The 15,889-nt window shown below is 38.8% G+C and overlaps 1 protein-coding gene across 3 annotated transcripts in view; it reads left to right on the top strand.

Moving 5' to 3' along the window:
- Nucleotides 1-15,889, top strand: part of LOC124169159 (insulin gene enhancer protein ISL-1) — a 420,525-nt gene that overhangs the window by 218,561 nt on the left and 186,075 nt on the right. For 2 of the 3 annotated variants that reach the window (XM_046547670.1, XM_046547667.1), the window contains one exon: nucleotides 3,505-3,694. In XM_046547670.1, coding sequence (XP_046403626.1) covers nucleotides 3,505-3,694 — 190 coding nt within the window. Of the gene's footprint in view, nucleotides 1-697; nucleotides 889-3,504; nucleotides 3,695-15,889 lie in introns of those variants that run through there. The other variant, XM_046547668.1, reaches the window with a different exon arrangement.

Below are 15,889 nucleotides of genomic sequence, written 5' to 3'. Positions count from 1 at the left end.
TGCGCTGTCACCAAATACTTTTTTTTTGATTGGATGTCCACCAATCTATTTTCTTAAGATTACGAATAAGTTAAGCCGCGTTCATTTGTTTGGTTTGAACTGGTTTTTCGACCATATCTAGCGTTATCTTCCCACCTGGGATGAGATAGTCGAGTAGTATTCTTGACACTGATTGCGTCTTCAAGTGGGCACAGGATTATCGGCTGATTAGATTGTTTATGACGCAAGTGAAACAAAAGGTGCCGACTCCTTTTGTCGGTCGATTGCCCCTCATTTTGTTTGCACAAATAACTTTTCCTTTTCTCTCTCACGAAGAACTCATTGATATATATACATATATATATTTCATATCTTTTATTTCACCCTGCGCTGTACCAATCGTTCGGAAATCCGATACAACTCTTCTATCTTACCAATCACAAACGAAATAAGCGTCCGAAGCGATATCGATTGTGAGGAAGAACCTTTTTTATATCTCCTCAAGACTGTGGAGTGTGTGTTAAAGGAAAATATCAATCGATTCCGACAGATATGAATGCAGATTCCCCGACAGTGATGCCATCCGTAGTAATCTCCACAAAGGCGGTCTCCGATGTCTTTTGAGGTACCTCTGACCGCCCCGTTGCATCTTATCCTTGCACCCAGATTGAGATAATCCACCCATGGCCATCGCGTCAGACCACTTCTTTCATAAAACAGCTTCTCTGGACTGCTCCGCACAGTTTTTTATTCGGTGTTCCTCCGGCGCGATGTGGTCTTCGGCAATGAGTGGCTCAGAGGTTTTCTGTGGCTTCGGGAACATCGGTTTCCCCGCCCAGGAAGCAGGAGTCTATCCTCACATCATGGATATGTGGTCGCCGCTCGCCATTGGCTGCGAGTATCAAACGCGTACGTTTTATTTTAACGTTTGTTTATATAAATGAAAATCCTATTTTCCATCTATATACCTACTTACTGACATAAATACTGGCAATTTTCCACGATTTTAATGTTTATATTAATTTGTACCTTGAATACAATGTAGTACCATTGAAACCTAGCTCGTATTAAATTTATAATCGTGGCAATTTCAAGTATCTATTTCAATATTGAAAAAATCCTCTTCATCGCGCTTGAATCTTCATATTTTATATACACCTACAGTTTTAGTGTGTCTCAAGATTTCCTTGTGTACTACCTCGTGCACCAAGTATATCTTTACATTAAAGACATTTTGCTGCTTTAAATTTTGAAATGTTGTTTAAGGATAAAGTAAAATAAATTTGGTTAAAATTGACGACGATTGCGAAAAATAAGCCGAGCTAATATCTACTTAAGCTCTAAAATATAGCTATGGGTCAGGGTAACTTTGGGTAGATATATTCCTCTATTCTACGGCATTGCTGATCATCGAGGCATACTTGATAATCCAAAAAAATTCTCTGTGGTGTCCACCGCTCACTTTATCCTAAATTCATCTATCTTGAAGATTCAATCGCGATCGTTTCCATCGTGTTACATTCGTTTTAACCTATTTCATCCAGAAAATCTTTTAAACGTTGTATCATTGATTATTTTTTTCCAAATCTGATGGGGCCCTTTAGAGATAATTCCATTGATAGATTTTCCTGTTTAAAAAAATGTATCTTGATTTCCTTTTGAGTTCTTAGAATTACGGAATCGCTCGTTAGATCTTGTCAATATCTGAAGCAGGAATCATGATGCCGCCTGAGATATTTTTCGCATTGTATTCTGTTCCAAATTGATTTTAAGTTTTTTTCGAAGAATTAAGCCATGGCGAGTATTTCACCAACTTATTTCACCCAAGCTGCTAAATTATAAGTTTTAGATGGGCTTTGAGGTGAAAATATGAATTTATCGATCAAGCAATAGAATAGAATGCTAGATGAATGTGAACTTTAATCTTCCACAATCGGTATTAAGTATAACATTACCCCACAGCTTATGATATTTCTTGTATAATAGCAGTGTCATTGCAATTCCCTAATTCATGAATATAGTGTCCCCCTATTGTGTGTTAGTATGTGTTATTTTACATTAATTAGGCTACACCACGTAGATTCTGTGTTAATTTGATGAAAAACCCTTGTGTCATTCAGGTGGTACCCGTCAATATGGTATATTGTTTTTTTTTATTATTTTTTCTGCCATTTTCCTAGTTAAGTCCGTATAAGATACTTGTCCGAAACGGCATTTCTTTCAACAAATGTTTTGGCTTCTGTCGTTTAGTCTTTCAAATTTGCTCATTCGCAGTCATTAAAACCGGTGGAGTCGAGGTTTCGATAGCATATATTCATGCAAGCTCACAACCGACGAGGAAAGGTGTTAATCAGGCATTCTCTGTGGAAATCTTCTCCACTTAACACTGCTGCTTTAAATGGAAGCAAATATGCGAGATTTTGGGCGCGGGGGGAAAAAACATTAAAAATCATTACCCTAAGTGTGACTTTTGTCTTTTTTGCGTACGTTATTATCATTTGCTAGTGGCACATAGGATTAGGTGTGGAGTCGAATGTATTCCCAAGCAGCCATCGATATTCCAACAACGTCCAGACAACATTGTCCGCGTCACTATATCTATGGTTAAGCTCTAACAACACGTATCTGAAAAATAGCAACTTTTCAGGAGAGCAAAAAAACTATTAATTTTTTTTACTTTCACACTGAAATTAAATACCAAAAGTTCATAAAACTGAAAAAGAGGCATTAATTTACAAACAAAGAGTTGTTTTTTTGCTTTTATTTTGTTTATTAATGATATTACACTTTGTTTAAGGTACCTGAATAAAAACCGGCCGTATTTGAGATACGTGTTGTTAGAACTTAAATACCGATATGTCATCGTGCCAGGGGCGCAGCTAAGAATTTAGGCTAGGGGGGTTTTAGGCGCAACTAATACTTAGGGGTATGGGGGTCTGGCACACCCGCCAGGGTAAGCAGGTATTGCGGGGGCCCTCTTCCAGAAAATTTTTAAGAATAATGGTTCAAAATGGCGAGTTTTACGGCTTTCTTAGGGATATTTGATTAATCCTAACACTATTCTATAAGTAATACTGATCCAATTAAGTAAAATGGATAAAACTGAAAAATTTCTCTGAGCTGTGGATGGGGGATTTCTCCCCCAAACGAATAATCGGTCATCCAAAACAATTAATATCGTAAGGCGAGTGTCCACTTTATACGCCTTTGCACAAGATTTACAATTCTCGAAGAAAGTAGAGACGGGACCCTGCAGGAATGTATTTTTCAATTATTTTTTAGTTCTGTAGAAAATTTTTTATACTTTGCAACTAATTCTTCGTCCGGAAATGATGTCGTTTCAACATACGATCAGTCATCCGGAACCAATTAATATCGTAAAATGAGTGCCCAATTTATACGCCGTGGCATAAGATTTACTATTCTCATGGATAGTAAATGCGGGACCCTGCGGGAAGGTATGTTTCAGTTCTTTTTCTATCGATTAGTCTCGTGATTAAACCTGTATTTTTTTATTCTTTGCAGAGAAGCGGCGGCTCAGTCTATGCGTTGGTTGCGGGGCGCAGATCCACGACCAGTACATCCTCCGGGTGGCGCCGGACCTCGAGTGGCACGCGGCCTGCCTTAAATGCGCAGAGTGCCACCAGTTCCTCGACGAGAACTGCACCTGCTTCGTTCGAGACGGGAAGACGTACTGCAAAAGGGATTACGTGAGGTGAGTGTACACATTTGGGATTCAATCTAGGAATTCCAAACTAAAGGAGTCCAGCGAACGTCATCATCATCACTACTGTCTGTACCAAAAGTATAGATACTCTAGTTTGAGCGCTTATAGAAACCAACAAAAAAACTTGTAAAATCAACGCACATTTGTGAACAAATGATAGAAATAGATTTTTCGGCCTTGGTGGCGGCGGAAATAAGTCCTCGCTTACCATACCGAAGGTCGCGGGTTCGAGTCCCGCCTGGATAGGTTTCCCCCTCCAAGAAATCGGTGTGTGTGAAATCGTCTGTTGTTTATTTATTGAACTACCGATGTAAAGGCCTCATTGTGCGGTTTTCGTGAGTAATTGAGATGAATAAATAAATAAATAAATAACGTATGTACAAAGATACGGAAGCAGCTTCCCACCGTGTTTGGTACTCCATTCCTATCAACGCTTTGCTGAAATACTGTTCGCAATGACTCAGGCGTATGATGTACTTTATGCCCTAAGGTGATAGTTTATTTTCAAAATATTTATCTTATAATTCATATTTAGTATTCCATTCAATAAAAATAGTGCAAATACATGCGCTAAATGAGCATGGAATCTCTACCCTGAATGTGTGAAATTCACACGCCTGTGACCTAGTCCGAGTTGAGCTCTGCCTTCACCTAACCAAACCAACGAAATGAAGGTGCGTAAAGAGGAGATTGCCGAAGGCAGGTAGAGAGTCGGCGGCAAAGCAAGGCGGGTATGCATTTCCTACGCGGACCGACGAGACGGCTACTCTTTTTGCCGCGTCTGAAAAACCTTCCGACTATAGAAGATGTGTGTCTTTGTGTACACTCTTCAAACTCGCGCACTCCGCAGTCCCACCCACGAAGGCGCGTCCCTCTGTTAAGACAAACCCGCCCTCAGAGGGCCATGGACCCTCTTCGGACCTTCCCTACATAGTGGTCTCTCTCTCTCTCTCTCAGTGGCGCCGCCGAGTTGTGGACGATTTGAGTACTATACCACTACTGCCGCTCTTGAATCTGCCGTTGTGTGTATGTTGGCCTTCTGGTCTTGTTTGTCAATCCCTTCCGTGCCTCTTGGAGGAGGCTGACTTTACCTCTATCCTTCCTCCAGTCTTTTTTTCTCTCTTCCTCACCTTGTTTTTCACAAAGCGAAGTCGTGCCCATTGCCTGGTGTGTATCCAGCGTGCGAGCCGACTGTCGTACAGATTTGAAAACTCGGAATTGAAGTTTCTATCACAATAACTTAACTTTGCCTAGCTGGAGTCTATTATGGTGAGCCTTATCGCTGCCTGTAAGATTTCATCGGTCAAATATACCACACTATACAACGAACTTAAAACAGATTGTGGAAGCCTTTCGTTGAACCTAGTTATCTCGTTCTCTTTAAGTTCTAGTCCCTCTAAACTCGTCAATTTACCAGTATATTGACGACTTTAGAGGAACAGGTAAAGACCTTGAATGAAATATATGGAACAGGTAAAGAATCTTTCCGAAGGTTACGTAGAAGTACATGTTAAAGATAAATGTAATATACTTAATAAACATGTAAATATATGGAACAGGTAAATTCTCCGAAGAGAACATTGCTTCGCGGCCTTGTATCCGAGCGCACGAGTCAATATTAATCGTTTACTCATTCAGCGATCAAATTTGACGTGTGAACCAGCCTTTAACTTTAATAAGTCCGGATTCGAATTGCATCATTATCCTTGTGGCTACTTGCTAATTTCGCAGAGATTTGAGCTTTTCTCGATTAAAGGCTGAGATATTTGAAGCTAAGATGTTGTGAACTTGTAAACTCTTTTTTCACGGATTCACCAGCATAAGAACGTAGAGATGGCAAGAACGGAAAAGGGATACCTTGAATGAAATATGTGGAACAGGTAAAGAGAAGAAATGCGTAGGTGTGAAAACATTAGCTGGTAGGAGCATTGAGCGGAGAGCTGCTTCAAACCAATCTCATTATTAAAACCATTAATATCAACTGATTTGGGCGTTACTTGGTGAAACGATGAAATATTCATGGTGAAACAAAACCCAGTACTATTCCACAAACTTTTATTATTCGCTGTCAACTAGTTTCGACGTTTATACCTCAAGTCTTGATAATGACGGTATAAATGTCGAAACTAGTTGACAGCTAATAATAAAAAGCTTGTGCATTAGTACTGGGTTTTTTGCTTCACCTTGAACGATGTCATGATTGTTGACCAGAGATGATGAATGTAATAACTAACAGAGAATAAACCACAGAAGAGAGGAAAACGTTCAATTTGCTGACAGATGGAACAAAGCTTGTGTGGTGAATTGCTGCAGAATAAGTAAAAAGGGTCGATGGTAGGAGGGAGTTAGTTTAGAACGTTTAGATTTGAAATTTTAATTAGCTTATTTGCTTCACTTTTATTATTTAGGAGTGCAATTTAAATTTAAAAATTAAATTTCAATAAAAACTTTTATTCGAAATAAAAATAACTGGAGAATTGGGACACAACATAATGTAGTTAGATTCATATTTTGGTAACGTTTTTCTCAGTTACCTATCAGGATGCGAATCTCTACCTAGCATACCCTTTCGTGAGGTTCGTTTACACTCTTGCTTCCCCAACTCCCTGAAGTGTCTTCCCCTTCCACCTTCCTCCCACCCTCCCCCCCCCCTTCCTTGGCGTTTCTTTGCCTTTGCATTTAGTGCCTCTTCAACTCCCTCTTCCTCTCCTCAGTCACAGCAACCTCCTCCTCTTCTTTCAAACCCCCCCCTCTTTCTATCCCTTCAGTCTTCGCTCACACCCTCGAGTATTCTTTTGACGGCGAGCAGCAGCAGACAAGACACACCCTTCTGCCACCGCTGTGCTGCAGGGAGGAGCCGCGGCGCTCTCCTCTGGAGGAAAAAAAAACACAAAAGGAAGGAGAACGCGGGAGAAAACAACGATGCGAAAGGGAACAACGCCCGTAAGGTCTTCCATTCCCTCATTTATGCGTTTCCACCGCAAATGCAATGAATTTAGGTTTTTTTATTCTCTATACCAGGGGTGTCAAACTTATTCACCTCGGCGGGCCACATTAGCCAACTCATACAGCGCTAGGGCCGCATTTGTATTTCAGGACCAGTTACAGGAGAATTATATAAAATACTACCGCAACCATATTATAATAATTATTATTTAAAAAGGCAACTGAAAGACAGGAAAGAGTTTATTTACTTTAATCCCTGATACTAATACTCCCAGTTACTTGACACCTCTTTGCCTGTACAAGTGCATGAAGAAATGCATGTGGGTAATATGGATGAATTGCCAGTGAGTTTTGATCTTCCAACTGCAAGAGCTGTAAATCTTAAAGGAGCAAAGGAAGTGTCGATGCGATTGAAGAAGTCATGGTGCCGCGGGCCGCGTGTTTGACACCCCTGCTCTATACAATCAGAAGAACTAATTGAAATTGTTCCATACCGAAAAAGGCACTTGTAATTTTTCACAATAATAAACTTTCACTCCCGACCTAAGTTTCAATGTTGCTACATCATCTTCAGGGAGATAATAGTTTCAAAAATATTTTGTACAAAATTCCTCTTCTAAACTTCCATTTAACTAACTACATCACAGGGTCTGATACGGATGAAGTTAAGGTAATAATGAAAACCGTTGTGAGAAATATGCTGGGAGGAACCTGCACTTTTAACTTGCAAATACTCAGTGTAGAACAAGTCTATATGAACATACATTTAAATGGATTTGATAATGCAGAAGGTGGATTTTCATGATCAGCATACAGTAATTTCAGACTCAGTTGAAGTGTAAATGTTTCATGTTTCTAGAAACTACCTAAATCAGTCCTGTTTCGGTACGCTTTGTAAATCATGCCGAATGCATATGTTCACGCCAATCAGAAAGGCGACCACGTATGCACTTCAGTGGCGTGATGCTTTGTTCATATTTTTATCGGAGGAAAATGTGAATGAATCGTCCATCGGATTTCAAGGACGATTTCGTGATTTCGAAAGATATTTAATGACTGCAATACAATCCTCCTTTGTCTTTTTTTTTTCAATATTCCCCACACCCGAATGATAAAAGCCACGTCTCCGGATTTCTTGTGTGGTATCATACCGCCGCTTTGGATTGGAGCGATGCATTCTATAAAACGCTGCAGCCTCCCTCCTTATCTATTTAATCTCTCCTCAGTACCCTGCTGTGCCCAATCTGTCTTCTCCATCAAGAAGCCAGCTGACATTAAAAGAGCGTGACAATGTGCATAGGCGGATTTATGGGGGGGCACGTGCCCCCCCAGACGCTTAAAAAAATAGACAAGATTTTTAATACGGTTATGATTACTTTCGTTTTATTTTGTGCATTACGGAGCCTCAATCATTTTTAAATTTAATATTAATAACTTTCATATCAAAATAAATAGAATATTTTATGCAGTAATAGTTGTATTTTGTTTTTAATCTCAAATACGAGGAGACCTATCAAACCCTTTTGCCCCCCCAAGAAAAAAATCCTGAATCCGCCCCTGACAATGTGTTCATTTAACGCAAATTTTAGGGCCCACCGCTTAGATCTATTTGGCTCCGATGACATTTTACGTCTCATTTTCTAGAGGAAATACTTTATAAAATTACACGGGAGAGTTGAAACCGATCGAGGTGTGCCAATTAAAGTGTGTGGAATTGAAAAGAGATCAACTTATGTTACAACAACTCAGTTAATGGTACATTTGCAATGGAGATTAAAGAACGTGGATATCGTAATGGTGTACGCAGTGGTCTGGAAAGCCACAGGTCCGTGGTTCGATTCCCGGTACAAGAGAATTATTTCTCCCGTAAATGTTTGTAAAGATCTTCGCTAGTTTTTATTCTTCCCGCCCCGTCCTTTCGCCCTCATCTCCACCCTGCCCAATCGTAATCGTCCCAACTAATTCACTTCCACGTGTCGACCTCCGAAGGAGCCCTCTCCTCATGGGAAAATGGTGCTTGCGTAATCCTTGTGAGCGGTTATCGCCTCGTCCATCTCACTTGTTTATGAGGGGGGTGTGGGAATGGGACAACGGTTGTTGTGAGGATGGGTCGCGTGAAAATGTTTCATCACAATTCTCTTTGCTCGCGCATCCTATGCCCAAGTAGGTGAACCGTGGAAATAGTACAGTCAAATTATCGTAAAAAATATTCTAAAGTATATAGAAATCCCAGCTAAGCCAAATGATTTTTTTCGCGTCGACTGCCATTCTTGGTGTATATACCACCGTAGATTTTCGTAGTTACTCGCGGAAACGGTTAAGTTTGACGTAGACAGACAAAAACAGCCAGTTTCAAAGTCAATGGAGCTAGAAGGGTTCCAGGAAGGAAAAATATGAACGTTTAAAATCTGTAGTTAATCATATCTTTAATTTTTAATTGATAAATTTGTTGATAAATACCCACATTTTACTAATAAACAAATAAATTTTAAAAATAAAATATAATTTACTCTTTCTTGCTTGAAAGAGTAAATAATGACCACAGAATTTAGTGTTTACAAACCTGAGGTTCGGAATTAGTGCCTTTAAAATTAATTACAGTTAAAGGATTTCAGGCTGCCCAAAACTATTCAGGGAAAACTATATTTTGACCGGACTATAACGGAAGGCTCCTCGTGGCTGCGCAGTAGTCAGAAGCTTCGATTAAGATTGAAAACCTTTGATGCCTCACTGATGCTTACTTCATTATGGAGAGTTGGAAATAGTAAATAAGTCTTCAAAGTAATGCATATACAGCAAGTGACTTGGGGATTTCCCAGGAAATGTTCATCGCCTATTGATTTTGTGTTGAATGGTTGCTCCCCGAAAACTGAAATATTTTGAGTTCAGGTCCAGGTCCACTAAAATATTTATTTAGACGATTGAAAATTATCAAAAGCATCCCAAACTCACCAAATGACACCGTAAGCTTTACGTTACCTTTCTGGATGTTTTTCATCCTTTTCAGCTTTGTATTAAGTGATAACTCAATAAAGTCCAAAAATATATACAAGGTCAAATTCATATTTCTCAAAACGCGAGCCTATTGTTTTTTTTGTTTTCTCGTGCAAGTTAACGCTTACTGTCCTAGCATCTCGCGCCACACGTCTATTGAGGTGGCTTACGGGATAGAACATAGACCTATCATATGCCTGGGTCAGATTACGATTGTTCCAGCGATCTTCCTATCAATAGTTGGCAGAACTAGTGATGTGAACGCATATCCTGACAATGGTACATGTGGTTCCGAAAGTTGCCACTTTACTATGGTTAAGCGCTGTAAAACCGGAAGAGAAAGCGAAAAGGGGAAAACGAAAAGTTCGTGAAGATCCCATCGCTACATTTTTTCATGGAGTCGTCCCAGCAAGGAAGTGCATGAGCGGGAGAAGAATAGGGAGGTTTCCTATTATCTTTCTATTTCCTAAATCGAAAGATTATTACTCCTGGAGTGCGCATTTCACGCTCTTAGATTTTCGAATGACGATATCTATTTTTCGCGATTAAATGAAAAGTGAAAAATTTCATGCGCGCGAAAACGCGACGGCTAAGTATGAATGCTGGGAAAACCCCGTGTGACGTATTTCTGGTTCCAGCTGTCGGCGTGTGAGGTGACCTTGGGGCGAGGCTTGAGCGCTGATACGACACAGGCTGCTAGCAGGTAGCTGAGTACCCTGCTAGCAGGTAGCGCTTGGCTTGATTAAGGATTATTATTACCCTATCAAACGAAGGAAACTTTCCGAACTTTGGTATTTTTTATGTGTGATTATTATGAGATATTTCCCTGAGCTCTGTGCCTCATGCATGCATGGGTAACCTCAGACGATGTAAAATTCCTATCTGCTCGTATAGAAACTAGGTCCCTATGACGTCACGTGGAGTGGAATCGCATGGGCGCCAATGTGGCCTTTTTCATATGAGGTTAAAATTGACCATTGCCATTCGTCTAAACTGGGATTTCTAAAACCAAATAATTTATATATTATGAATACACTAATGGTGGGTAAGGAGTCGCAATCAATGCATTTCGTTTTCTTTGATGAAGGAAACTACCCTATTATACGTTAAATACAGGTTGAACATAGTAATATAGTAAACCATCATACCTCAATAGCTTTGGTAACCGTCAATTTGTAGGTCACTTTAGATTTCAGCACTGGAGGGCAGCACAGGTTTCATTGTTGTAGTGTGAATACGCGATAGTTCCTACAATTGCTGGAACAATCGTAATCTGAACGAGGCAATACTATCAGTACCAATTGCGCCTCGTGGTAGGGGTACGTTTTTTCCATTTCAATACGCTAGCACGTGCCGGCATCTCGCGGAGAAAAAATTACTGATGTTGTTCGTTTGAGTTACTTATCGCCTTGTCGATCTCGTTTGTTTATTATGTAATGGTGGTAGTAAGGGGGAGAGCAATACTTGTTGTGAAGATGGATCGCGAGATAAATTTTCAACTCTTGTTTCCTTGCCCGCACCTCTCTATAGCTTCGAATCTACCATTTATGTTCCATTAGAGCCTTCTCGTTCCAGCTGGGACCAATGTACGGCATTTATTCTCTGCCCACGTGTCCCATGAACCATAAGAATTGTACGTAATTATTCTAATCTACACGCAGGGAGCCATCTTTCTTTTCTTTTTCTCTTTATATTTTTCATTTTCTCTTTATATTAAGTGTTTTTGTATACATGACACCGTAGACCGTTTTTTTAATGTAATCAGTGTTGTATCTAATATATTATTACAAATAATCATATTTTTAAAAGTCCGGTTGCAATATTTGGAAAGAAAATACAAATTGAATTGATTTTGTTTTGTCCATCCTCTTTGTAGCATCGGTAAAATCTTAATATCGAGATAGTATACCGGAATATGCAATTGCCTAATCTAATTACTCAATAGTGTATAACCTAGGGTTGGATTTAGGTAATTGTGCTATATATGGCTCGAAAGTAATTCTCGTAAGCTGAGGATATTGCTAAAAACCACCGAGTGCATCGAGTTAGTAGGCAAATTTTATGAAAAATGGGGAGAAAATTAGTCAATTATGAATAAAAATTGGGATTACAAATGTATGAACCAGTTAAAAATTAGTTGAAGGAGACGCTACAGCATACATGGAAGTTCAAATAGTTGAAAAGCATTTTCGAAAGAGATATTTATAGTGTCTATTGATGATAAGAAAACTGAGCTCGTTCGATCAAATTTACGGACGCTTTTAAGATAGGTTCGATGGGTAAATCCATTTGGTTCATCATCCGTGCATTATGGAATCCTCGGCTGATCCCGTTTTAATAAAAGGGATTTCCCTTAAGCGCATGCCCTCAGCATCTCCCTTCATCTCAAATCCCTAGTAGCCCCTCGGTGTTTCCCAAGGTTTTCAAATTTTTATACATTTTTTAAATCTCCTCCATCCCCTTATCTTACGACTCCACCCTCCGGACAGATTCAATCTGCCCTTCTTACGTTCACCGCCTTTACTGCCAGCCTTCTCTCCTTGAAACTTCTACCCTGCTTCTTTCCATAATAGCCCTCTCTCGGCAATGATTCCGTCGTAGATCAATAGGAACCGTGGTCGTGGAACTCCTTGATTCAACGTATCACAAAGATTATTATTTCTTTTGCGAGCCATTTTTCCTTAACCCCTTGCGCTTAAATGACGAATCTAGCTCTTTATGAACTTCCAATGCCAAACCACGCAATGGCTACAGTAGCTCGAGTAAATCAGATTTTCTTAATTTCAGCACTATTTTGTGGAACCATATATTTATGTACATTTTGAAAGTTTAACAATCCTAAGCCATTCATAATGTGCATAAAGAACTCGAATTTCATAGAATATGATGCCATAAGAAGCAAAATGATTTTATACTAGTAGCGATAGCTGTGCACTCGATGTTTAATAATAACTGTTTTTACTGTTCTACATTGATTAAAAACTACAAAATATCATGTCATTACCAACAATTCCATTTAAAATAACCACAGAAGAGATATATGGAGGATAGCAGCTTGTTATTCAGAAAATAAATTGAAGTTGAAGGGATTAGTAAACCCTCTTTTACGTATTTTCTGAGTCACAAATAGCAAAGTAATTTGGCGAGTCATTCTTTCTGTGATTAGGGACAAATGATAACTCTAGAAATTGTCATGGTGATTACTTCAGTAGAATGTTGTTTTGAATCAATGAGTTGGTTTATTTGCCCATAGTATTATTATCGGCAAATGTTAATTGTCACATCCATCTCCTAAACATTCGAAGTAAAAGACGAGATATTCTATTATATCGGTTTTGGCAGAGAAAATGCAAAAATTGTGTGTTATATCTACAGCGAAATGTAACTGTCATTGCCGTAGATCATCTTTTATTGAGTGTGATATGAAGACATATATTTTTTTGCCGTACAATATGTAGATAAGGCGGCTTCCCAAATCTAATATTTTTTCAATCATTAAATTTGGGTAAAGCTATAAGATTTCCTTCCTCCCAATTCGGTAGCATTAGGTTTATAAAATTTACATTGTTCGTAGCATCGGCAGGTGCATAGCTCCTGCACGGCATTTTCCAGAGCAGTCATTATCAGTAGCAGCCCTGAATAGGAGAAGCTATGTATTTTATAGAAATTATTAAAACATGGATTTCATAAAGCGGTTTCAAGACAATATAGCCCGGTCTAATTAGCCCAAAAAATAGGGGTACCCTTGCATAAATTGCCAACAAGCTGAAAATATGCATGAATATCAAGGATACCACTCTAATGAAATCCTGAAAAGTCCCCATTGATCCCGTGTGTGCAAAAAATTTTATTCAAGGTCAAAGGTCACAAAAATGAGTTTTTTGCATTTTTAGGCCAAACTGTTAGTTTTATGATAAAAAATGCACATACCAAAATTGTAGGTCAGAAAATTATCTACAAAATTGTAACTTCAATTTTTTCTCTAAGATTTACCGTTTCTGAGAAAAAGCCATTCGAATGTAGGCAACAGCTGTATTCTTCGTATTATGCATGACTATATTGTTGCGCTCTCCGAACATTATTGGACGCGTAACTCGCATACATTCGAATGGCTTTTTCTCAGAAACAGTAATTCTTAGAGAAAAAAGTGAAATCACAATTTTGTAGATAAATTTTTGACCTACAATTTTGGTCTGAGCAATTTTTATCATAAAACTAACCATTTGGCCAAAAAATGCAAAAAAACTCATTTTTGTGACCTTTGACCTTGAATAAAATTTTTTGTTCACACGGGATCGATAGGGACTTTTCAGGATTTCATTAGAGTGGTATCCTTGAGGTTTATGCAAATATTCAGCTTGTTGGCAATTTATGCAAGGGTCAATGTCTATTTTGACCGGGCTAATAGACAATAGTAATTGGATGTTATCACACCTTTTTTTAACCTCGCAGTAAATCAGTAAAAACCATGAAGGTTAATTTTACTTGTATATGAGGAATTTCTCCAGTGGGAAAAATGAGGAAAAATCTCCAATAACTAAAATTCCTGGGAAGGTAGGTAGCCTAGAAGGTAGACCTTGGGTACTGATGAAGGGGTCCTAGGAAATTAAGGTCGGAGGTGGAGTCGTAGCTTGAAGTGTGGCATTGAAATTCGTAATGGAAATGATTTTTATCCTAAGTTTTTGGCCTGTTAGAAATAAAAGAAAAACTTCGTAAGTTTCACTTATATATTTAAAAAGGTACGACTGAAATTCGTAACGTAAAGGTAAATTTCGTAACGTAATTACATCTTCAGGTGCCAAAGTTTTATTCTTTTTTTCCAATATGGAGAGGTTTCACAGAGTAAAGCCTGAAGTTATCAGTTATATTTTTGGCCAATGCTCGATGCGCATCACGACCCCGCCATTGTCATTTCCGCTACTTTAAACCGTACCTTAGAAATCGTTTGCACTTCCTTGAAGACACCCCTCCTGCTTACCCTGTTTACCTGTTCTCCCTCGGTTTTTTCCTGGGATTTGCAAATGCCCCTCCTTAATCCATTCCCAGCCCCTGCTTCACCCAGCATCCCCCACTGAAATCTTCACAACGTACCTGAGTCGTTGATGCTAAAGAGCTTTTCATCCCTAACGCCTCAGAAATAAAAACAAGATGGACCCTGGTCCTAATCAAAAGGACCACTCTTTCATGTGATCGATCTACATATAAGGCTTAAAATAATTGATTTTCTTGATTTAATTTCACATAGTTGCTAGTCCATCCTCTTCGTAACATTGGTCGTATCTTTATAATGCGCTAGCTCACCGGAAAATACAGTTACCTAATATAATTATTCAATAGTTTTTAACCTTGGGCTGGATTAAAATAGAATTCCCATATGTAATACTTCAGTAGTCCTCGTAGGTTGAAGATATTTGTTTTCTTTTATATTTTATTATTTAATTTCACATAATCCTACAACTTAAAGGTTCGCTGGGACTGGTTAGGGTAGAGGTCGCCCCGGACTTATCCACTGGCGAGTGAATTTCACGTATTCGAGGACAGACTTGAAGGCGTTCGAGATATGAGTCTGTAGGTTAGTGGAGATGGCGAAGAGGACGACAAGGAAGAGCTGTGTACTAGACATGGTGGGCGAGGGGAGATAAATTCGTGGATTAAATTGAAAATTCCTATTAGGGTATCAAACGTCATTGTTTTGCTGCTAGCCAACCTCGTTTTTCAGCTCCAAAAGGGGTACCTGATTTGTAGTCACGGGTTACCTTTATATTTATGAGTTTGCACTTTCATTATTTTTCTCATAACTCTTCGATGAAGAATTACAGAGAGAGGGAAAAAGAGAAGTCTTCTAATAACTATAGGAAGAAGAATGAGTAGCTTATTCGGCCACATTATGAGACATCATGGCCTGAAGAAAACAATCGCAGCAGGACAGTTGAAAGGAATATGGGTAAGGGACGGCCCCGAAAGAGTTACATAGGACAGGTTACATGGAATGTAATTTTGCCTAACTAATTTCTTTGATGTTACAGTTTTAAATTCTAGTTACGGGAAAATTATAAAATATTGCTACTTAATGGCAATGACATTTAAAAATAATTTTTAAACGAGTAATGTATCACGAAAAAACATAGAAAACGAACGGTTAAGAAGTAGCCATGCGTTCTCATAAAAAATTTAATAAATTGTAATTTTTGGAAGTAGAAAATGCTAATTATTTTTTCCTTGGGAACTGGAGATAAATACTAA

The sequence above is a fragment of the Ischnura elegans genome, chromosome 12 (assembly GCF_921293095.1).
Source record: "Ischnura elegans chromosome 12, ioIscEleg1.1, whole genome shotgun sequence".
NCBI classification, from domain to species: domain Eukaryota; kingdom Metazoa; phylum Arthropoda; class Insecta; order Odonata; family Coenagrionidae; genus Ischnura; species Ischnura elegans.
This window is presented reverse-complemented; position numbering and strand designations above follow the sequence as displayed.